Source organism: Semicossyphus pulcher, unplaced genomic scaffold (assembly GCF_022749685.1).
Source record: "Semicossyphus pulcher isolate SPU_LCO1_2020_fin unplaced genomic scaffold, fSemPul1.0.p SCAF_3, whole genome shotgun sequence".
Lineage (NCBI taxonomy): Eukaryota > Metazoa > Chordata > Actinopteri > Labriformes > Labridae > Semicossyphus > Semicossyphus pulcher.
Genome location: NW_027211704.1, coordinates 31,937,712 through 31,962,315, shown reverse-complemented (window position 1 = coordinate 31,962,315; position 24,604 = coordinate 31,937,712). Strand labels below are relative to the sequence as shown.

General features: G+C 43.1%; 3 protein-coding genes across 3 annotated transcripts in view; 1 reads left to right on the top strand and 2 right to left on the bottom strand.

Moving 5' to 3' along the window:
* The first annotated feature begins 204 nt into the window (after positions 1-204).
* On the top strand, positions 205-4,342 carry fezf2 (FEZ family zinc finger 2). The gene is made up of 4 exons (XM_069678679.1): positions 205-960; positions 1,341-1,475; positions 1,595-1,727; positions 3,646-4,342. The coding sequence occupies exons 1-4, from the start codon at positions 205-207 to the stop codon at positions 3,894-3,896; spliced, it is 1,275 nt and encodes a 424-aa protein (XP_069534780.1). The 3' UTR covers positions 3,897-4,342.
* Positions 4,343-14,960: 10,618 nt separating this feature from the next.
* Positions 14,961-17,101, bottom strand: cep15 (centrosomal protein 15). Its single transcript, XM_069679043.1, has 4 exons — positions 17,034-17,101; positions 16,400-16,523; positions 15,799-15,867; positions 14,961-15,262 (listed from the first exon to the last, which is right to left on the bottom strand). Exons 1-4 carry the CDS (start codon positions 17,060-17,062, stop codon positions 15,086-15,088), a joined length of 399 nt encoding a protein of 132 aa, XP_069535144.1. The 5' UTR covers positions 17,063-17,101; the 3' UTR covers positions 14,961-15,085.
* Positions 17,102-20,203: 3,102 nt separating this feature from the next.
* Positions 20,204-24,604, bottom strand: part of LOC138605376 (receptor-type tyrosine-protein phosphatase gamma-like) — a 444,649-nt gene continuing 440,248 nt past the window's right edge. Inside the window, exon 29 of the mRNA XM_069677579.1 lies at positions 20,204-24,562. Coding sequence (XP_069533680.1) covers positions 24,413-24,562 — 150 coding nt within the window. The 3' untranslated portion in view covers positions 20,204-24,412. The remainder of the gene's footprint in view (positions 24,563-24,604) is intronic.

Below are 24,604 nucleotides of genomic sequence, written 5' to 3'. Positions count from 1 at the left end.
GAATGGCCATTTGAATGCAAATGCGTGACACTGTGACAGCAAGGTGCTTATTAAACTGATGTGTCCTCCTGTCTGTTGTGCCGGGAGCTCAGCAGAGTGAAAGGACGCGGGGCAGCTGGAGGAGCGGGTCGGACCAAAGCACCGGGAGTGTCTCGCGCCAAGTTTCTGCTCTGCTGCAAACAAAACAACAACAACAAGAACAAAATGGCAAGTTCTGCCTCTGTGGAGACGGTGATGTCCTGCGGGAGGACCGGACCCTCCGCGGCTCCGAAGACCCTGGCCTTCTCCATAGACCGGATCATGTCCAAGAGCTCGGAGCCGAAGGGGAGCGCAGAGGAGCGGGCAGAGGGGAAGAAGCTGCTGGGGCTCTGCTCCCCCATCCCCTGCATGATCCCGCTGCAGCCCTTCAGCTACGACCTGCAAGCCAAGGCGCTGATGAACTACTCGGAGTTGTGGAGAGCCAGTTTCAGGGGGACTTTTTGCGGTTCCGCAGCCGCTCCGTGCAAAGGGAACTGCGGCATGTGTGGCAAAGCGGAGCCGACTTTGAAGCAGCCGTTGCTGAGTTCAGGGAGCCGGGTAGTGAAGCCGCAGGTGATCCACCAGGCCGTGGCCGTGCCCAGCGGAGGCTCGCTCTACTATCTCAACTACCTGGACTCGGCGTACCAGCAGTCGGAGCTGCTGGCCGGACACTGGTTCTCCAGCTCGCAGGCGCAGGCCTCCCTGTCCGCGCACCACAGACTCTTATTGCTGGAGAACGCCAAGCTGGCCGGGGTGGGGGCCGAGAAGCTGCCCACTCCTCAGTACCCGCATAAGGAACATCTGCCCGGGCAGCTGGACCAGATAGTGAAGGAGAACCACGGCCTGAGCGCCGAGAAGAACGGCGTGAAGGCACACAGCAAACTCAGCAGCAGCCCCGCAGACGGAAAACCCAAAAACTTTACGTGTGAAGTGTGTGGAAAGGTAACGTTCATTTCAGTTACTTTATTCTATTTGATTTTATTTTGTCAGGCTCCTGTGGGCCTGCTGCTCTCTTACCTCTTAAATGTAAATGTAGAAATACAAGTTTAATCATTTATTAAGATCCAACATTTTTAAGTTATTTAAAAAAAAAAGAATATCACTGAAATTAATTTACAGGATTTACTAAATTATTAAATAAAAACGAAAACTAATGAATAAAGAATTTATAATTTAATTGCAACGAAAATAAATTGAAGGAAATCTAAATGAAATAATTTCACGCGCAGGTTTTTTAAGCTCTCTCATCCTAAAAATAAATCGCAGCAGCTGTTGTCAGAATTATTGTCAGTAACATCCTCCGTGTTTTGTGCTCTCCGCAGGTTTTTAACGCGCATTACAACCTGACCAGACACATGCCGGTGCACACCGGGGCCCGGCCCTTCGTCTGTAAAGTGTGCGGGAAAGGATTCCGGCAGGCCAGCACGCTGTGCCGGCACAAGATCATCCACACGCAGGTGAGACGAAGAGATTGTTTGTTTTTTTAAACTGCACCAATTCTTTATCTTTATTTTTTTTCTTTTGTCTTTTATTAACGGATTTTTCTTCTTCATTGTTTTATTTTTTCCGTGTTCAGGAAAAGCCTCATAAATGCAACCAGTGCGGGAAGGCGTTCAACAGAAGCTCGACGCTCAACACGCACGTACGGATCCACGCCGGGTACAAACCTTTCGTCTGCGAGTTCTGCGGGAAAGGTTTCCACCAGAAAGGTAAATAATCCTCCCTGATGACATCTTTAAAAACATCTCCATGAGCCGGATTACAGTCTGCATTAGAATCCCAAAAACACTTCCGTCGACTCCTCCTGCTGGGTTTGGTTTTTTCTTCTGTTTTCACTTTTACTGCTGTAAAAAAAATTCTGCTGTTGGCTCTCAGATTATTCCGAAAACATCCCGGTGCTGTGTGTTTGTGTGCTCTTTATTCAAAGCAAACACTCTCACCTTTATTTCGGGTTTTGTTGCGTCTTGAAATTTATTCTCACAACGACAATCTGAAGTTTTTTGCCGAGATTATTTCAACTTTTCGCAAAATCCTGTAAATAAATTTATAACGAGAACCAAGCTTTATTAATTATGTTCATGTTTTAAGATCGTGACAGTTTGAAGAAAATTCCTGCAGTGAAAAAGCAGCTGAACAATCTCAATCCTTTGAATAAAATGAGCTCATTTAGGGACAATGGTGCAGGGATTGTTCATCACCTCCTAAAACGCATGTTTCTTATTTTCCTGGACTTGAGGCTTACGGGGAGTTCTGTGCAGTCATTTCAATGTGTTTAATTTGGCATGAGGAAACAAAGACAGTTGTGCAGTCCTGGAGGGATGCAGTGGTTTGGATCAAGCGGTGTGTGTTTGTGTGGGTGAGTTCCAGTGGTACTGCAGGGAACCAGTGTGTGTTCACTGTGAAGGAATCCTCAGAGCTGCTGAAATAAACATCAGCACTAAAAGTAGCAGCATATGCTGCTGCTGCTGCTCGGAGTTATCTGTGAGAGTTTAATGAACGGGGAAATAATTGCAGGCCCACCGATGAGACTGAAGCGATCAGTGGAAATAGGACATGTCACTTTACACGGACTAATTCTCCCTTCAAGACGGCAGCATTTGCTCTGGGTCAGCTGCTGCAGACCCCGGCAGAGGCAGAGGAACCGGGGCTTTTTGTGTTTGGTTGTCGCCGGCGCTTGATTTTGACAAAGTTTGACAACTTCTTGACTTCGACACACAAAACCCTGATTAATGAAGGCTGGGCTGAGCGGAGGGACTGAGGAGGCTCTAACTTCACAGTGAACTGCTGACCTTGGCGGGGAGAAAGAAGAGAGGAGAGAGAGAGAGAGAGAGAGAGAGAGAGAGAGAGAGAGAGAGGCCTCTTTCATCCTCACTTTCTTCTCAGATTCCCAGTAAACAGCACAGAGGCTCATTTTCCCTCCTGCTCCACTGGAACTGTTTGTTTCCTCTTGGAGAGGATCTGACACCAGGCCCGCTCATGTGTGCACTGATGGTGTTTAAGCAGATCTTTAATCGAGTATCTTTTTTGCTTTGAGGTGTTCTGGATTGATTGAGCAGAAAAAATCTAACAATATAAGACAAGGCTTTTTATAAAGCCTATTGGCTGTATCATTTGTTGCAATAATGTCTGGGAGGAATTGTTATTTGAAGGCAAAGGTGCAGCACTGAGGCTGCAGTGCGTATGCTTATCCACTCTCACAGAGGGATTCTGATGCCGACGTGCATTACCTTACAGGAGACACTTTAGCTTTTCTTTGTGCATCTAAAAATGTTATTATGTAATGTATTTAATACACTCGAAGTCAAGAGAAGTTGTGCCGCTTTGATGTGATATTATTCACAGTCTGTGTGGTAAAGTTCCTGTAACATTTAGGGATGCGTTACAGTTCGAGAAGCTGCTTCTTATTTTGTTGAATTTGCAGCTTTTTTCTCCTTTTACTCTTTTTTGAACTGCAAGTCAAAATGAAGACATGACTTTATCTTCTGGGAACTCATGATGAGAAGAGATTGTCATTCAATAGATTAAACAATAACTCAATAATAGATGTAAGCCATAACTTTCAGGTGTTTACACACATAAACACATTTATTCATCCTTGATCTCACCAATGTTCTTTTTATTCCCCAGGAAACTACAAGAACCACAAGCTGACGCACAGCGGGGAGAAGCAGTACAAGTGCTCCATCTGCAACAAGGCCTTCCACCAGATCTACAACCTGACCTTCCACATGCACACGCACAACGACAAGAAGCCCTTCACCTGCGCCACCTGCGGCAAAGGCTTCTGCCGCAACTTCGACCTGAAGAAGCACATCAGGAAGCTGCACGACAACGTCTTCTCGGCGGCCACGGAGGCCTCCAGAGAGCTGCAGAGCTGAGACGTGCTCCTCGCGTCCCAGACGAGTTTTAATATCCCACCTGAGACTCGGAGGCCTCAAAGAGACTGGCTCGTGTCCCCGCTTTTGTAGCCTGGTTGAATAGATTCTGAGGGGCAGGTGGAGGAGTCTGGTGGAGTCGTGTCCCAGCAGTGACGCTGCAGGAAACACGGCGCAGACCAGAAGGTTCAACACTTACACTTAACACACTGTAGGAATATAAAAGGAGATTTCTTCCTGCAGAGTCACACACATGTGAGACACCATCTGTCTCCATCACGGACGTGTAAATAAAAGGCTATGAAATAAAGAATGTTATTTAAAATGTGAATCTTTGCCATGTTGTGTGTTTCACAGACAAAATGTTAATGTGAATAAGTTATAACTTATAATGAAAATGAATGTTTGAGCCATGTTGTTTCTGTTTTTTGGAGGTATTTGAAAATAAAATTGAATAATATGACGGAAGTGGTTTCATGGTGACAGACTTTTATTTAGTGTTTGCTTTCTGATTGGTGGAGGACATGGAAACATTTGATATGAGCAAATTGAGAAATTAAAACAAGTTTGTAAATATGTCAGGAGACAGATAAGAAGCAGTCAATACACCAACATCTAACAAAACGTGAAATATACAAAATAAAATAATTTAAATTAATCAACAAAAAGAAAACAGCTAAAAAACTTCAGCTGATTTATAAGCAGCTGTTTGATTTGTTGGATGTAATTAAACTTTGTCTTTGTTTCATAGGTTGTTTAAATGTTTTTTTAATCTCAGGCCCAACAATCGTGAGCAGCTTCAACATGACGCTTTTTATAAAACACATATTTCCCAGTATTCGTATGAAACTGTGATGACGTTGCCGCCTGTTTATCCAAACCTACATCTCACTGTCGAGGCATCTGCTCCTAAACTTTGGGGGTCTTTTATTTTGAAGTGTTGTTTGAAAGCCACATATAGACTCAGCCTGGCTCCACTGTATGCTCTGCTGCCACTTTGCTTCAACATTTATTGACAGACACGATCTTAATAATGCCGCATTTACACTTGACTCGGGCGTAATAGCGCAAATGATCAGAGATAACATGGGCCCTTGAAAGCGAATTACATTAAGCAGTTAAACGGCCTGGGGAGGCTTGATTGGGGACTGTCGCATCCGGAGCCGCTCATCAGAGCCGGAGATAATGGAGCACTCAGGCCGCAGCTCCTCATCTGGGCCTCCGCGTTAATAGAGCACACGGTATTCTCCTCACGGCTCCTGGAACAATATTATCCCTGCACACATTCTGTCGAGAGGAGGATCCGTGCTCCCAAATGGCGCTCTTTCTATTAACAGCCAATTAGCGCCGAGCAGGGCCGGCAGGCCTGCGGAGGGCCTGGCAGGGCTGATATCACCAGACAGTCCCGCTCACCTGGTTCAGACTGAGGAGCGCGTGCACAGACGGATAGAATGAAGAACCGTGGAAATGTAAACTCGACTAGCTGTAACATGGAAGTGTTCTAATTAATCTATTTGGTGATGAAAAGCCGTCACGTGATGTTGAGAGATGAAGGATGAGATAAGATGAGCGGCAACTCCAGCTGATGGCCTTTGTTGCATGTCCCCCCCCCCTGTATATCCACAAAACACTAAACAGTGTGTCAGCGTTTACACGACGCTTTATGCTGTTTTAAAGCTGACAGCCTTTTTACTGTGGTGAACCTGCTGAGTGGGGAGACACAAAAAAAACTAAAATCCAACATGTAAAATGTTTGACTTCAAAAAGGCTTTTGAACCGAGGATATAGACGATGAGTCCCTTCTCATTTTCAAAGAGGCCCTCAGGCACACAATGCTTCAGCAGACAATAAAACTATAAACAGCTTATGGATAATAACACAGGTGTGTGATGATGCATTTCAGCCATTCAAAACAATGAACAACAACAGGACACATGCCAAGCTACACACACTGCACACACCTGGGACATCACCGCCAGATAAAATATCATCATGTCAAACATTTAAACTAAAGCAGAAGGTAAATACAAACAAAACAACAGGTATGTGTGAGGTAAGCAAACAAAGAAGGAGCCTGATAGAAGTATCTGATGAAATGATTCCTGCATGGAGCTTCAAACTTAAACACATCTCAGTTTCTATCAAGATGTTGGGTCAGTAAAAAGGTTTCTGCATGAGCATATGGATCTATTAAAGGATTGTTTGAATGGGTTGAATGCATTTTAAATGAGAGGTTACAGGTTGAAACCAGAAACTGGGGCCGCAGACCAACAACAAGGCCAAAATAGTCGCACATAATCTGTACAACCACTAAGAGTCTGGACATGTTTCAAAATGAGACCAAAATGTGGCTCAAAGTACCATCACTGGGATCCTTCGCACCCTGCCTTCAAACAACTATTTAATTCAGGTCATTATTAAAATAACAAACGAAAGGGAAAAAAAGGAGGTTATCTATTATCATTATCATTATTTTTATACTTTACTTTTACTCTATATCTTTATTTCAGACACATAAATCCACTTCAGCATATATAACCCTAACCCTAACCCTAACCCTAACCCTCACACATATATTATGGTGTGAAATACAAATATAAAAAGATAGTGAGACTGTTGAACGAATCAAATCTGCAGCTTCCGTCTGTCTTTAGAATGACTGTTAGGACTTAAAACATGACATGGTTCCACTTATCCAAAGTAATGTGTGTGTGGTGAGAAACAGAGTAAACACACACACACACACACACACACTCTCTCTCTCTCTCTCTCTCACATACACGCACACACTGGCTGCGGGGCACAACATTGTCGGCGCAGTAAACAACCTAAAGCCAAGCAGGTTGTCCTTTTCTCTGCATTTTTTTCCGCACCTTCAACATCTGAGCAACCGCCTCGACATCCACAAACACGTTAATTGACTAGCGGGGGCTTTAATGAAGGCGCGCGCACGCGGAGCAGATTAGAGGCAGGGGCCGGGAGAGGAGATCGCGAGAGCGGGAACGCGCGCTAATCGGCTGTCAACAACAGCATGAGGACATCTTTCTTTTGCTCCCTCCGCCACCGGGGGATCACCGGGGGATTCAGGCAATTTACGGGCCACAAAGGAGCTCGTTTGAGACAGGAAGAGAAGAAAAGAGAGAGGCGGACTTTTTGTCTGGACGATTGAATTGATTGTAAATGGGAGATTAGCGGGGAAGCTTCAGCAGCGGCTCATAAGTGCCCGATCGAGGAGGAGCGAGAGAAAGGGACCAATTAAGTCCACCAAATGTTAACTTACATCAGTTTCCCCTCAGTTTAGCCCACATGAAATTCCAATTAAAGCGTCCCCGCACCAGCAGCTTTTTTTCTTTAGAGGAGGGTGGAGGGGTGACGACAGTTTGTGTCATTATACAGCCAGCAGACTTCGTTCCCACAACATCTGACTACATTACCTTCAGGCTCTGCGATGGGCCATTTAGACAGCAAGGCAAACATTTATAACGATAATACTAACAGCACATATAGATCATGTTTGTTTGAATAGTGACGTGTGTCTGATGACTGTCCTTTCACTGAAAAAGAGAGGGCCACATGTTCAACAATATTTCACTTCCCGATTAAAGTCAAATAACTTTAACTCAGAATTCTTATTTTGTAAGTTAGATTTTTGTTTAAAAATATTCTTCGGCAAATAGTCAGTATTCGGATGTGTTAATCTCAAAATCCAGAGCTTAGTTAGAATTGATTACTTTCTCCAAATTAAGTTTGAATTCTGCCGTAGAGAATCCTGAGTTTAGCCACATGTGAAAAATAAAGTCAGAATTTTGACAATAAAGTCTGACTTTGTTTTTCACGTGTTTCTGTAATCCTCCTCCGTGTCCTTCGACATCCTGTGGACTGTTACATTCTTACGGATTACTCTTAAATTGTTACATTATTAAATATTTGTTACATAAGTATCTTCTGTTAGGATACCATCTGTGGGAAAAGCATTGAGCTGATGTTGGAGAAAGTGTTTGTGTTTCTCCGGAGCACAGATTTACTGAAACACATGTGTTTGAAATGTGTCTAATTGGTCTTAAAGCAAGATTAAGAAGTTAGTGGAGAAAAGAAGGAAACATTATATTTACTCTGTTACACTTTAATGGCACTAGTTTGATTACAAAGTTAATACTGAGACTCTGCTAAGGAACCTAAGCCCCCCTCCCCTCAGCCTTCCTCGTTAGGGAGGCACTGGTCCTTTAGCACAATGAGCCTCCAGCATTCATTGTGAAGTCCTGTGGGGTTAATGAGCAGTGGCTTCTCATCGCTCTCTGGCTCCGCTCCTGCTTTAAATGAGAAGCTGTTGAAAGGACGGAGGACTAAATGGGCAACAATTTACTTTTTTAAATCTTGAAATGTTATTGCATTGTTTAAAAGCATGATGGTATATTTCTGTTAAAGAGCGAGGGGGAAACGTCATTTACGCTCATTTGGCTTAAAAAAATAAGCAGACAGCCCTGAATGTGCCCTCGTTCAGCGCAGAGGAATCCAGGGTGTGATGCATGAAAATGAGCCACTCAAGACGCAGCCGAACACACAGATCACAATCGAACAGCCGCAGCATTCACTCGCACCTCATTTAGATTCTTTTACTAAGTCAACCCGAGCCTTTCTCCACCAAAACCTCATCAGAATGTCTTAAAGACAGCGGCGAGCAGCTTGTCCCTGGGACGTGGCTGCCCGCCTGCCTTGGCATGTCAAGGGCACGGTGGGCCGGGAGAAGGTGCTTTGTGGCTGCGAGGGGAAGTGGTGGGCTGCTGGGAACGGAGCAGGGAGGGAGCTCTCATCACTGATCTGTTGTCAAACTCCACTCTCTGACCTCCATCCATCCATCCATCTGCCCGTCTATCTGCTCTGTAGCTCCAGGGTGAGGGGAGACGAGGGAACGGCCATCTCTCTAAGGTGAGAGGAGGAGGGTGATGGAGGCTCGACTCCGCAAGGTTTTGCTCTTTTTCTAAACAAACTCAAGACGGCTGACGAGGATGCTCATACATGTTTTGCAGATTATGATAAATCCATTTCATGAGCAGAAAGTATCTCAGAACTTGCAAGTATTATCACAACCTCGCCTGACTTCCTAAGTGCCTTTATGCTCTCAGGGTCTGCAATGTAAAACAGTTTAATGGAAGTGTTTTTGATATGTCGAACAGACACAAAACGTTGCACAACACGCCCTCAATATCAGACAAAACAAATCAACAAACACAAAACACAAGCTATTCAAATATGTATCTCTTTGTCCAGCTAATTAAAAGCAAATTAATGTGATCCTCTGCTGCAGCAAACCAATGAGCCCTTTTCTCCATCACGCTCCGGCTTCGCTCAGCCCCTTTCTAGTGGCATTAGAGCCGTGTGTCATTGTTAGGGAGGATCTTTTGATTTGGGGATGTCCGGTGCTACGGCTAATCCCTTTGACCTGACCTGGCCCTGCTGGGAAACGTCCTCTCCTCCTTCACTTCAGCCCACCGTGTTAATGACGAACCAGTCTGCCTGTTCACGGAATTAAAAATACCCCCTCAGACTGAAAGAAAGTCCTCATGATGCTGCACAACAAGCTCAGATCACTACAGGGTGAGCTTTCACTATAAAAACAGAGAAGAGGAAAAACATGTTTTCATGCATGAAGCAGTGAGCGGAGCTGAAGTCAGACACCTCCTTTAATGAACTTACATCAGTTTAACCTGCGGGCTTGTGATTTGGAGGCTTAATCTAACTGTACTTTGAGCTGTTGTAGATTTAGCTTCTCTTACTTTGCTGATATTTATTTTTTGCTGGTGCAATGACAAACGTGTCACACAGGGATCAACAGTTTAGTCCTGGGATTAACCACCTCTGTGAGGCTGTTTAACTAGGATTACTGACCCTAGGTTTTGTTTAGCCTGACTAAAATGAACTCCCTTAGTGGGACAGCGCCCTGTAGAGTGATATCAAAAAAGGTTTGCTGGATTCCTAAACAATTTTTCATTTAAATTAATGTCTGTTAAGTCAGTATCTGTGGCCGAATGAGGTAACACAGTGATAGTGATTGAGCCAATGGCCCACTGATGAAAGCCTTGGCATTTGCAGTATTACAGACTGGGTGCCTGCCGACTTTCACTGAAAACAATCACAAGCGGCGCCCAGTTAGTGACGCGTTTTCCATCAGCCAGCAGTGGTTGGTCTGTCAGAGAGGGTAGGCGGAGCTAAGCGGCTCCTTTTCCGGTCTCTGTAAGTGATGCGAGTAAACAGTAATCTACTATGGCTGAACAAACAAAGAAAAGATGACTACAGATACAACTTCAACAAGAAGTGAAAATCCAAAGAAAAAGAAACAAACTCGACGCTCAGATGAAGCAAACAGTCTGAAAAGGAAAGCGACCGTCAGCCAGGAAAATCAAGAGTTACAACCGGAGCCAACCGTGGACGTCACACATGCAGCACTGTCTGGATATCTGGGAAGTGTGCTCCTGCAATTACCGTTTATCGCCATAGGTGTCGCCAAAGAGAACAAAACTGAGACCTTCAAGATTACAACTTTAAGAAATGAAAAATATGAAAAACAAGCTGCACTACTTATGTCTCCACACACAAGTAAAAGTTTTATTTTCTCTATTTAGCAAAATGCAGAGGACAGCTGTGTATATATGGTGAGCAACAAATAGCATTTAAATAATGCTACCTCAGCTGTACTGTCTGAGAAATAATCAAAAGCTTTGAAGAAGGGAACAAATGTAACATTGTGCCTGCATAGTGCTGTTTGACACATACAGACTCTAGCTGTAATATGGATCTGTCATAGGTACAGCCAAGTGATATGTGAGCTACTTAATGATTTGCAACTGTATTAATGAGTGTGTGTGTGGAGGGGGGCTTACATTTCATATGTTCAAAAACACATTGTGACAAATCACCTACTGATGGGCCAACTGGTCACACAAGCATGTTCTCTACTTAGTGTATAGTGCTAAGTAATATGCTACTATTTTTAATACTAGCCCCACGGCCTGACAGAATTACATGATATTTAGATGATTATGCATTTAAACTGAAAACTCATGTTATTTTGTCACAATGACTTTTTTGCACACCTCTTCAGTGTAATGTTACAAACACTACATTTGCAGATCAATGCCTAAAAATAGGTGAATTTAATTAGTACTCCAGATATGACGTCACAACGCCATCTAGTCAGGTTGTAAGTGTAAGGGCCGGGGTCAGATATAGTGATTGCAGGTACTCATCATAAAAGCTGAAAATAATATTGTATCATTTTCTACTTCTGAAAGCACAAAGTGGGTCTGTTAAAGCTGCTTCAGTTACTATTGTAACAGTTTAAGACCAGGAGGATTCGCTTTGCTAACACGTGTGCAGAGGTATCAGGATGATTGTAAAACTGGAAGGTGCGTTGGTGGAGGCTTGCAGTGGGGATAAAAATCCATTGAGTAACTTTTTGTGCCATGGTCAAGGTCAAACCCCGCTTGAACATAAGCCTGTATTGTGTTTAGTGTAATGTGGGAAAGGAGCGAGACTAAACAGACAAATGTGAGACGATGTTTTTACAGTGCACTGCAGCAGACAGACCCAGAGAGTGATTACCTGTTTGCTTTTTCTCACCCAATTTAAGTGTTTACTCTGACTGGTGTGTGTGCGATAGTAAACTGATTAGAGCGTAATAAAGGACTTCATTAAGAATCAAACACAACACGCTGGTGCCATGTGTGGATCCATGCCAAGGCACAATCAATATCAACAAAAGGCGCAAGTACACAAACACGAAACTCATACGTGTCCTTTCAGCTGCACACCTAATCCATCAGTCGATATGAATAGCACCGCTCATTTTGACTTTACAAGGCGACGGCAGAAAGACATCCGTGGAAGCACAATCGATACAGTGACTGAAGTGGAATTCAGCAAGTAGACTCCCCCACTGGGCTCCTTGAAGAGCAATAATGCAGCTCAAGTTTATTCAAGTCCAGCTGGGAGAGAATTTTCACATTAGCTGCAGAAAGCAGGCTCTGTTTAAGTGCACAAATTCTGAAAAAAAAAAAGGTAAAAGCCTCTTCAGTTGGCAGGAGCTATAGGAGAGCTGAGAGGTAGCCCATGTAGTTGCAGTGACACAGTGAGGGAAGAGAAGCACTGCTAAAGAGGGAATATTACACGTTTGCCTGCGCAGTCAACGGGGAGCCGAGCCAGGCTACCTTAAGGCCAGTGTTGCTTCCTCTTAGTGTACAACACGGAGCCTTCTATTTAATGTGAGACAACATGACAACAGTCAAGGCCTCTGTGAAGGAAAAGACAAAGAGCTGGCAGCCCGGGCTCTTAAGTAGAGGTGACATGCCATGATCAAAGGAGAGACTCGGGACTCACAAGCTCGCACAGGGTCAGAGGGAAGCCTCAAACAGCGCCAACAGGCACGACACCCAGCAGCCGCTCTGATCTGAGAAATCTGGATTCAGAAACTGAGAGAATGAAAAATGTAATTCTTCAACAAGGAAAATTATGTCATTTGCAATTTAAATTGCATCAGCAGTTGATACATATCTGTGAACTCTCCAGGCTCCCGGATCCAAACAAATGCAACAGACTCAAAGTGTGAAAAACAGGCTGCAAAAACGCAGCACGCCAAAATATTTTCCCTCCTCCATTCTTTCCCTCCCCTTCACTTGCCCCCTTGTGCACCCGCAGCATGTCACTGAATGAAATGCAGCGTGCAATTACCCATTATCCAATCAAATGGAGTCGACACTTAACCATTTGTGCGGCTTTGGGCTCAATTATCTGTCAGGGCTCTCAGTGGGCTCTCAATAGCAGAACCGCGTTGCATAATCGTGTGGCTCCAGATTCACGCCACGCCACCAGAGACGGAGGAGGGCTGGAGGAGAGCCGGGCGGCCGTCTGAGGGGTCATTGTTGTCGTCGGTGGCTGGCAGGGTGAAACGAGGTCTGGTCACTGACAACAGCAGCGACTCGGGCTCCAGCACCCTGGGGCCTCGGCCATTAGAATACATAATGCAGGGCTAGTCATTTGGAAGGGCTCCAGATCGTGCTCTTCAAACCCCTTTTAGATAATTCGCTACATGGCATCTTCATCACCCGCCCAACCCTTGCCCTCCCACCAACTGATCCTGTCACACATGATTGGACGCATAGCCATGCTACCTCCCCCCACTCGTACCTTCCGTGAATTGTGGCCTTGACCTCGGAGTACTTGCCCCCTTCACAAAACCAGCACCCCATCACCCAGCCCCATCAGTCCAGACTGGCCCGCTCGGTCAGTCAGTCAGTGGTGGCCGGTGGCTATTTGACCCCCGAGGGCCCGCAGCGCTGGGGCCCCAGCTGAGGAGCCGGGGCAGCTGCCAACCACCGGCCACTTCAACCCTGGCTGTCCGGATGATTGCGTCTGTCAAGCCGCCACTCCGCGTCAGCCCGGCTCGGGTCTGATCACCGACAATTAGGGGTTAAAGAGAGGGAGGGGGCTGCCAACTCGGGTGGAGTAGAGAGAGAACGTAAAGTAAACCATAGGATAAGAGTCCACTCTGGCAGTGAAGTCCTGTGTTTACTGGCATTTGGTGACAAATCTGTGGGATGTTCCTCTCCGTCACTGCCGCTTATGTCTCTTTTCTGTACTCACAACTTTTGTTATATCACGCAGATAAAATGTAGGATGTGTTGTTGTCCTGACCCCTGTAACCCCACAGAAGCAATCATAATGCACTGGCTCATTTTGCAAATATCAGATGACTAAACCTCCAAAAACACTTACACAGTTCAAAAAGCTGCAGGGCCACAGATCGTGAAGAATTAAGTCAAACAAGTCAAACTTTTGTTCTTTTAAAATTTATATACAAATAAAATCATTTTATATTTCACTAACTAGGACAGACGTCTTGATTGCATCTGTTTTTAATGTCTTCTTAAACAACAGTACAGGGAGTTTGTTTTAACATAACAAATAAAAAAAAGTCTTTCAATGGAATAATATTGTGGTAATATGATCAAACTTATTCTGTTGTGTAAGCTAAAATTTTGAGCAAAACAGATTTCACTGCTTTAAGCAAAATTTTTATTCTTTTGTAAATAATTTCTGTTTTTTGTCAGATCTAAATATATGTAAATATCAGAGAATAATTAATGTCACATAAGCGTATTTCCTTGGTGCAGATATTCCCCACTGTTTCTTGAAGCTCTTATGGAGAGGGTTGCAAATCAAAGGTTTCATAACAACACAGTTTATATTGACTCTTTTGACAACAGTCAGATATTCACTGATATCAAATACTCCATCAAAACTCCAACAGCAGTTTTGAGTTGATTCAATTCAGACTCCTGCGATTGATATGAGAGGATAATAGAGGCCCATTTATTACAATAAGTTACATTTATCAACTGACAAAAATAGTAAAATCTGATTTTACATTTTAATACGGAATTCTTCCAGCTAAAAAATCTGTATTTATTTTAACAAAAATAAAACAATAGCCCTTCTCTTGTTCAATATAAAGGGCCACATTTCTTATATCTCAGTGCAACATTTCTGCTAGCAAGGGAGTCAGCACCACGTGCTGCTCTTTCTTAGGTGCCTGGCCACGTTTGCGTGTTTCAAGAGCATGCATTGTTTGCATGTGGCATCTGTTTGTCTTTTCATCAAAACTTTGTATGGATGATATTGCATTATTGATCATTTAATGGTTCCTCTGACTCAGAACATGCATCATTACATCCCCCTTATGGACACAGCTGGAGCACCTTCTAGTAGCCTGGTTGCAGACCTCTGAATCTGCTTATTATTGAAATAATAATTGTGTGTTATTATCAGGTGACCATTTTAACTCTGACTGTCAAAGGATGGACAGAATTTTAACATTCTGTGAGTTTTATTGACACAAGATAATCTATGGTGCAGAAACGTGGGATTTCATCCACAGGACATTATCTTTGACACTGGCTCCCTCTGCTGGTTTTGTCACAACACTGCAAATGTGAACACTGGAAAGATCCTTTCAGGAACCCCAGTTAAAGATTCTTTGCAGTAGCACTCAGGTTCTGTTCACTCAAGCCCCCAAGTCCAACCCTGATTGGGAAGACAGTCGGCGGGGTATTTGAATCCCCAGGCCTGTTATCACCTGCACCTTGTGACCATTAGAGCAATCTATCAGGTTACAGTGCACCACCACCATCACCCCTCACCTATCGAGCAGTCCTGGGTTTTGGGCGAGGAGGTAGGCCACTGCCTTTAGCTGTGCTTGGTGTCTGTTTTGTTCTCCGGGGTGGCTGTCCTGGACCATCAGTGGGGTGTGGGCCTTTACCCAGCAGGAAGTGCTCCCAGGCTGGGACGGACTGCTCCACAGATGCCCAATATCTTGTCTAGAACAGAGACACAATATAAACCTTACTGTTAGGTCACAAAAGTCTTAAGTCATCAAATCTGAGTCTATCATGACGGTGACTGAATTACGTCTGAATGGAAAAATTAATTAGGATTTCAGAGACCTACTGACATGCATGTTTACATGTCATCCTCTAGAATGGACGACAACTAGCTTTTTTGTGTTACATTTGAGCTTTCCATTCAGTTTCCTACCAGTACATTAACAAACCAGAACTTTAGATTGAAAGCATACAAGTACTTTAATTTGCTGGATTTGTGTTAATCTGAGTGCTGGAAATGATGAATAAATATCGCCCTTACTCACGTAGCCCGCTTATAAATATATATCACTTCATATCTTTACACACGGAGCTGTATTCTGAAATGAAAAGGTCTTCTAAACTAAGCCATGAGGTTCAAGAATGATAATCATCATGAGTGGAACATCAGTGAGACAAGTTCATAATGTCAAAGTCAACAAGAGCATTAAGAAGGCAGTACTACACGGCTGGTTACATTTAACCTTTGTTACCTCTAGAGCCAGGAGGTGTGGGCGTGGCAGCTGTCTTCCTCTGAGACGATCCTCTATCTTCTGTAAATCCTGCAGTAACACAGAGTTCACATAGTCACCCACAGACTCTTTAACCTTTATGCAAATATTGGGCTCTATGATTTAGCAAATGAACGATAGGTTAAAATTAGAGCCCTGATTTATGATCAGATTTTAAAAAGGAAACATCCAGTTATTACCAATATGGCGATTTTTACAGTGAATAATGATTTGGAATAAAAACGGCAGTTTCAGTGAGGATTGTGCATACATCTTTCACCAATATGACTTCACAAAGGTACTCAGATGGCTGCTTCCCTGAACAAATAACTACATCAAATAATATGTAACATTATATACATTGCCAACCAATTTTAGTGAGGACCACCATCTGATCAACTGTGATTCTCTGCTGCATGTGCTGCAACAGTTTCTCGATTTGTCAGAAAAACTGACAAAGGAGAATATCTTTATTTAGAGGTTAGAAACAGAGACGGGTTAATTATTTAACTGAATACATAAGTTAAAACAATTCAGTCATTATAAAAACTGTGACTGAGTATGTAAAATCAGTCCGTGCTACCTGCAGCAGGGTGATGTTCCTGTGGCGTGCAGCCTCAGACTTCTCCACCTGCTTCGTCCTCTGGATCTTCAGCTGCTCTCTGCGACTCTCCATCTGCTCCAGCAGCTCGGCTCTCCTCTCCAGACTGATGTCAAACACAGTGGAGAGAAGAAATGTGTCAGGAAGACAAAGCTAGCCTTCATGTTACACTAATATCCTCCAACATGTACACTGATTCAGCTCAAACTGACTACTGACTACTAATATGAGAGTGTGTCTTAATCAACACAATAAAAGGCAGATTGTCAATACTGAGTGTCCTGTCGAATCACAACATAAGTATATAGCCAAACAAAATTTAGGAACAACAAAAAGAAACAAAATTGAAATAATCACAATAATAATAAACAAAGGAAGGTGCATTTTTGTTGTACACTGGCTTCGTATAAAATAACGAACAACAAGAAACGGAACAAACACCTCACTCTCACAGGTAAAAGTTTGGCTAACGTTTCTCAAAGTGTGCTATTTGAGTTAACTAGCCATCTATGTGGACAAGACACTCGTGCTCTTCATAGCGGAATCACTGACCCATTGACGCTCTTATCGATTAAACTGAATTAATACTTCTTCATATTAAATATGGCACACTCACATTTCCTCGTGCTTCTCAATCAACTCCATTTCATCAGGTTAGAAGGACCGACACTGCTAACAACAAAAGCTTTTCCGGTCACCACCGGAAGTTTGTATCAAGCGACCGAAGGAAGAAATTTGTAATTCAAAATAAAAGCACCGCTTCTTGGGAAGAAAATCACTCCATCGCCCTAAATTGTTTTTTTAATTTTAAACGTCTGACAGTTGCTGCTTGAAAAAAAAGTTGGTTACACTATACTGAAACGTATAGTTCATTCACTTACGGTTCATCACCCTGCATAAAACGCACCATCACTTTTCCATTATTTGAACAAATATGTTTTGTTTTGAAACTCTGTCGGAAGTTGTTATGTTTCATTTAACACGTTTGGTTTCCAAGGCGTTCAGTAACCATGGCAATCAAAACACGTGGAACCAGCTGCCCCCTGCTGGTATTATTTCAGAAAGCAGTTTACATTCAAAAGCCAGTCATTTTCCCGAACTTGTGTTTTAAATATTTTACATCCCGGAACTGTTATACAGTGAAGCCGAACTTTTCTCAGTAAGTAGCCTGTACTGTATCGAGTCATCATGTGTGCTATCCTTCTTAACATTGTCTTTTTCCATGTGTAGGCCTATTTGTGTGTCAACAGATTGAACATAAACAATTTAAAAGCACTACACAGCGAGCTGGGAATGTAGTTTATAGTCAGGAAGAGCATCACTTCTCTTAAAATGTTTTATATATTTTTGGTACTCTTAGACAGAGTTCTGTGTCGTTCTGTTTTACAAATTGTAACATTCTAGTAGGCAAGTTGTATACGCATAATTATAGATTTTAGAATTAGTTTAAGACAATGTGAACCTGTGAACTCATACTTGATCCAAACACACAACACAAAGTTGGCAAAGGTGAAAATGAATCAGCCATAGTGTTATCACTAAGACAGGTTTTATGACTCCTATCAGCAGCTGTGTAGAAATGTTTGATTGATTGCTGGAGTGGAAAGGTCAGGTTGATATCAGGGATTTTGAGAGAAATTGTAAAGAAGGAAGAGGATAGCCGCTTAGTAGTGTGAGGCAGTGAGAGTCTGTTTTGCTCTGGGTAGGATTATTCTGTCTGTCACAATAAGAGAAATACAGCCACCACACCTCCTCTGTCAGTGAGAGACAGAGGAGAGTATCTGTACCGTCCCTCTAAAGAGTCTCTTCTGACTCACCGGTCCACCTCTAAACCAACCAGTGCACACTTACTGAACACTTCCTGCAACTGGTCCTTCAGTGTCTCTGGAGCTGGGGAAGGGAGATTACTGTGTGTAGAAACAGACAGACAGACAGACACACACACCCACACACACACACACACTGTCTCTCCCTCTCTCTCTCTGTTTTGATGCTGCACCCAATGGCTACGTTCAGACTGCAGGTAAATGTGGCCCAAATCAGATTTCTTTGCTCATATATGACTCAGGTCTGTTTTTGTCATGACAGTAGCTGTGTCCATATCCAGGGGCTGCAGCCTTTGAAGGCTGTATGTGAAAGCCGATTGTGTCACAGAATCGTGTCGAAGGCTGTCCCAACACGAAGGCTCCCCCAATTCGAAGGCTTCTTCAGATGCGGACAAATGCGTCCTCCGTTTCCCGGGCTGCGAATGGTGCATCCCGAGAAGATGAATTCAAACAGATAGCAGACTTTTACGCTGCAGAGGAATACACTTTAAAATGTAAAAGTTTTTGGTTTCAACTCAATCGAATAACTAATATTACACATGTTTATGAAAACGAAAGGGCCCCAATCGGCCACAAATTATTTAGACCAGACCATCTCATTTCAGTTCGGCTTTAACTGGTCTACGTAGGCTATGAATGGAGCATCCTCCGTGGACTGCGTCCTTCGAAGGCTGTAGCCCCTGGATTTGGACAGAGTAAGCGTGAACAACACAAATCACATGAAATCTGATCTTTTCAAATCTGATTTGGGCCACTTTCATGTGTGGTCCTTAATCAGATACAGGTGTTTTTTTTGGCCTACTAAAGAGCAGGGGAATTCGCTGGCTTCCGCGGGGCACATCAATTTATAAATGAAACCGTAAACACTGACTTCTATGGCACCCAGTAGTCTTTGTTATTGTTTTTTTGCACATGTGGGTCAGTTCAGGACCACGACCATTTCACACTGCAATCTGATATTGGCCACATTTTAAACATGATGTGAACAGCCAAAGAACAAAATCGGATCTGAGCAATAAATTGGAATTGAGCACTCAGGCTTGCAGTGTGAACATAGCCCATGTCATAACCTTTTTCATCTTGTAAAAGAGTGTGTATTAGGATGGACCTATTGTTGTTACTCAGCTTGTTCTTTTAAGGCCAGTTCAGATCAATGATTACCAACGAGGCTGGATGCAACTGCCAAAAGAATCCCTTGACATCTGATCATAAACTTTGTAAAACTGGGCCGTTCACATCAAAGCAGCGCAATGCAGCTGACCGTCTCCATAGCAACGACGCACTGACGTACCCCACTACTTCTGCGTTAATACTATAACTTTAGTATTACGTCTAGGTTACATGAATTGAATAGCTGTATTTCTGTTATTGTTATAAAAAGAAATGGATGACAGTTACATGCTCGCGATTTTAGTTGTAGCACTGATTAATAAACGCTGAAGACAGAGAGTTTGGAAAGAGAGGATCTGGAGCTATCTTTGGCTACTGCAGCACCAGAGACAGGGTGCCTACGCCAACTTTGCTGTTTCCTGATTGGTTGAAGTGAAACAGCTACATCATTCTGTTCTAAAACTGAGATTTGACAAGTCAAATCTTTTGCAACTCCAGGCAGCTGCTTCAGACACTCTGCAACTAACTAGTTCACACCGCTGCACTTTTCTCTGCAACATTCTAAAACTGTTTTGTTGCGTTGTGAATCATCGATCTGAACTGGGCTTTATATTTCTAAATATATAAAGTGTGATGCTGCCTCTGCTGGTCACTCACAACTAAGAGAGGAGTCCTCTTTACATAATTACAGAGCTGAAGCAAATTCTTATAACTTATAAATGTTTATGCATTAAAATGATCATATTCTAAGAAGGGCATAATTATGTAAATGTTTATAATGTAGTAAATACCAGACGTTCAACACCAAAAACAGACGCACAGATATTATCACACAAATGATTTCAGAAAATTACATCAAAACCCATATTTTATTTTATGTATAGCAATACCATTTACATATTAAATAACACTATAATAGAATGCTTTGATATAGCTTTCAACGAAACAACAAAAAAAGAAAGAAAAAAAGAAATCCGTCTTTTTCTCGTATTCATGTTACAAAAGAGGAACAAACGGCCACCTCCCCAAAACGGGTCGGTGGAGAGGAAATTATCTCATGAAATACAAGAGAGCTATTCCATTGTTCACGTCTGACAACAGAATCATAGCCTCCAGAAGACGGAAACCAAGAGCCAAAAAGAATCAAAAGAAGAGGGGATAACATTGTAATATCACAATCACTGCCTGAACATTAATGGAGGGCGTGAAGCTGGAAACTGGAATGTGATTATGACCACAAGCTGGACACACACACACACACGCACACCCGGATTCCACACAATCCACCACGAATAGCAACGCCATGAGTGAGTCGGAATGAGAGAGAACAGATTGGAAACCTTGTGAGAGATTTGTGGTTCATGTAAAGTAAAAAAAGAATTAAGTTTGAAATACAAAATCATTCTGATGTAACATTTCCTCCGACACAGTCAATACATCCACAGTTTCCAGAGAGGGGTTGAGTTACAGAGGCAACAAAAGATATGTACAATTTGTGTTGACAGTACAGCCCCGCGTTAGCTTCAAAGGCAACACAAAACACTTTTCATTCCAAATCACCAGAATGATCAGAACTGTTTAAACTTAAGTTGTTTAAACATGGAGACCGTACCAGCATTTATAACATCAACATTTTATAGAACAGCTTATTTCACTTGATCAGTACTTGTGGTTTAAAATCAGCAGCTAACATATTCGCTAATATCACTCCGCTTTGTCGGAGAACGAAAGAGATGCCTGATGGCCGGCAGTCAGTTGTGATACTCGCTTGAACAGTGGATAATGCTTGCTGTAAGTAACCTTGCTAATGATTTGTTCTGTTAAACTAGTAGAAAACCAACTAGAAGGCTATGGCAAGCTATTTTGACTGAATAGCACTAGCACGTTTTGGCTAGCTAGCATGTTAAACGTTAGCTTAGCAGCAGCAGTTGCACGCCGATTTTTTTGGGAAAGCACAAATGAATTTTCCTCTTTCTGGCTTGGCCTGTGACTTCAGCAAAGTGTTCATTTTACAAAGAGTTTAAAGAAATAACCCAGAAAATGCTGTTTATGTGTCCCAAAAACAGGGAGGGGTTAGCTAATATGGCCCCCATTCAAAAGGAGATAACACAGCAGGAGACAGAAAGAGATTATAATGACCTCTGACCTATATGATGGTGTATGATAAAAACTTTGAGTAAGACCTTTGAAGCTAAAGTTAAAACAGATACTGTCGTGACACTTTGAAGCATGCCTTTGTAAGGACACTGATACAAATACAGATATAGTGTGAGCGGGTGGAAGAGGTGGGCTGGGCGTGAAGCTCGCCCCAATATCAGTTTTTCTGCACGGGAGGATTCAAGTCTTTGGTAAAAGTTTGTAAAAAAAATCAAAATACATTTGTCTCTCTCTCTCTCTCTCTCTCTCTCTCTCTCTCTCGCTCGCATTCAACACGCTATCTGTTTTGTGCTGAGTGAAAAACTACAAGTGTTCATTTCACGCCATTTAATCACAGAGGTACGAATATCATCAAAACCAGCGGCTAAATCAAACATCCTCATGTCAAAGTCATGTGTGGGAGTGTGTGTGTGACTGTGTATGGGGTTACTGCAGATAAAGCAGGGAACATTTGAGGCTCTGCTCTTTAGTAGGCCACTAAAACCACAAAATATACATCTCTGGAGAAAAGGTGAGTGACGGAAACTATGTACACAAGGCCATGGGAGGTTGCAGAGAGTGACTACACCTCTGTCAACGAGCACGGATCTCGAACACGCCACCTGCGCCTTCTGTTTTCTCCAAATTACTTTTTCTGTCAATCACTTCTGTGTTACACAGTGGCAGTTAAATCAGATCTAGTAAAAGCCCTGGGTTTAAATGGCATGATGGATGCTTTTGTCTAAAACTAGCTATGGCAGGTAGGCCTATGATGCTGTGTTAAAGTTTGTCAAACGACTTGGTCAATGAGTGGTGTGTGCCTTATCAACAGCTGCAGGTTAGTTGTATTTTAAAGGATAAGGATGACGATATATATTTTCTGCAAACACATCCAAAGAGACCGAAACCTGAACTGATGCTACTAAAAAGCGTTGTCTGTGTATTTAAAGCTGTGTTCAGACCAAAAGCGAGGCCAATTGTCATCCTTCCATCCATTGTCTATACAGCTTATCCTGTACAGGGGAGGGCTGGAGCCAATTCCAGCTGACATTGGGCGAGAGGCGGGGTTACACCTGGACTGATCGCCAGTTACAGGGCTGACACATAGACAGAGAACCTTTCACGCTCACACCTACGGGCAATTTAGAGTAATCAATGAACCTAACGAGCATGTCTTTGGACTGTGGGAGGAAGCCGGAGTACTGGAGGGAACACACGCCTGCACGTGGTGAACATGCAAACTGCACACAGAAAGGCCCACTTTGTCCAAACACAGCTTCGAACTAGGAACCTTCTAGCTGCGAGGCAACAGCGCTAACCACAACACCACCGTGCAACCCTGCCAATTGTCATCCCAACGTAATTTGATTGCAACAAATGTGAAAAAGATGCGGAAATAAGATATTTGTCTGCAAGGCGAGACAAGCCAACAACTTAAAATTCTTGCTTTCTCATGTTAAGCACCTTAAAACATTACCAAACATGTAATCAATGAAACCCCCTGACTAGGCTCACACACTGAACCAAACGACTGTTTTAAACCCTGTTTCAGATTTCTAATAGCTAACCAATGTGTTGCATAGAGCTTGTTTTTTAGTCTGCTGTTCCTCTGCAGATCGTACTAAATCAACCCTGTCATGACACACTTCACGTGCATGTGAGCACACGAAGGCTCCTCATACAGGCCTCTGTGTTCTCAATCCGTGCTGTCAATCAGAATGAATTTTTAGGAGGAAACAAACTACTTTTCAGAAAGATGGGGAATGTGATGTGGTTGCATCGTCTGCGGAAGTTTGTGAATGATTTTAATGACACATCACTCACGACTGGTGGCGTTTGTAGGTGTGTATCTGTGTGCGTGTGTTAGTTGGGATGACGTAGCAGCATACAGGAACGTAGAGGACTGAGGGAGTCCGCTTCAACATGGTTGTAAATCAGCTGTCAGTACTGGAGTGGTAAAGTATGCGGTGGAAATCAACCGGCCTGAGGCAGGAGGCCACATAGGACATGTACAAAAATCACAAAGTTATTATGATAAGGATATATTTATATATGTATACATACAGTATTTCCATATATTAAAAAGCATAATATGAATTATACAAAGAAATAGTAAAATTTCACAGTAGCAGTTGTTACACCACCTTGGGTATTCTAACATGGGTGTGACTCGCTAGTAAGAGGAAGAGTGACAAGAAAACAAGGCAAGAAAACAAAAAAAAAGTTGAATAGTAAATTAATTTTGGAAAAGAAGAGCTAGTTGTCTGTGGCAAAATGCTCCAAGATCTCGGTTCTTGTGGTAAATGAGTGGTAATGTGAGTAGTATAGATGAGCAGGGCGGAGGAGGTCACGCTGAGCTGAAGTCAATCAGCTTTTTGTCACTTAGGCAGAGAGTTCAGGCCGTCCTCCATCCACTGTCAGAAATCAACGTGTAGGTGTCAGGCAGAACAACGTCCTTCACAGAAGCAGTCGATTTAATCGGGGCCAAAGCCGTGGAATGTCACAAAAAGAAATCAGAGCTCGAGTGGAGAAAAGCCGAGTGAGTCAGCTTTAGTATAGGCAGTAACACTGACATTATATAGTGCAAACAAGAAAAGACAGAAAAGTGTTTCTCGTTGCCTATCCACGCTGTCGTGAAAAAAACAAGAAAACTCAAAATCGCAGGTGCAAACCCTTCAGTAGGAGAACATTAAGACATAAAATGGCGAAAAAAATAAATATCAAAAACTTTTTATCAGTGTAAAAAAGTAATCAGGTTATTCATTTTAACCAAGAGTCTGGCAAAAAAAGGCCTCAAAAAGTCTTGTCCACAATAGTTCCTTGACGTTTTACAAAGTTAAGTGCCTCCTATGTGGGCTCAGGGACCCCCGCAGGGACCCTCAGGATGCCCTCAGAGCAGCTCCAGGCTCCCGAAGGGCCTCTCTCAGACCAGAGACTCCATGCTCTCCGCCTGGTCAGACTGGTCGGAGATGGAGCCCATGGTCACGTTAATGTCCCTGGACAGAAGACCCGAGCCATTGTCCTTGGTGCTGACGAGGCTGAGCAGAGCTTTGTATAGGTACTCGTACTGGTCCTGTGGACAGGCAATGAAAAGACAGACAGGTATGAGGAAATG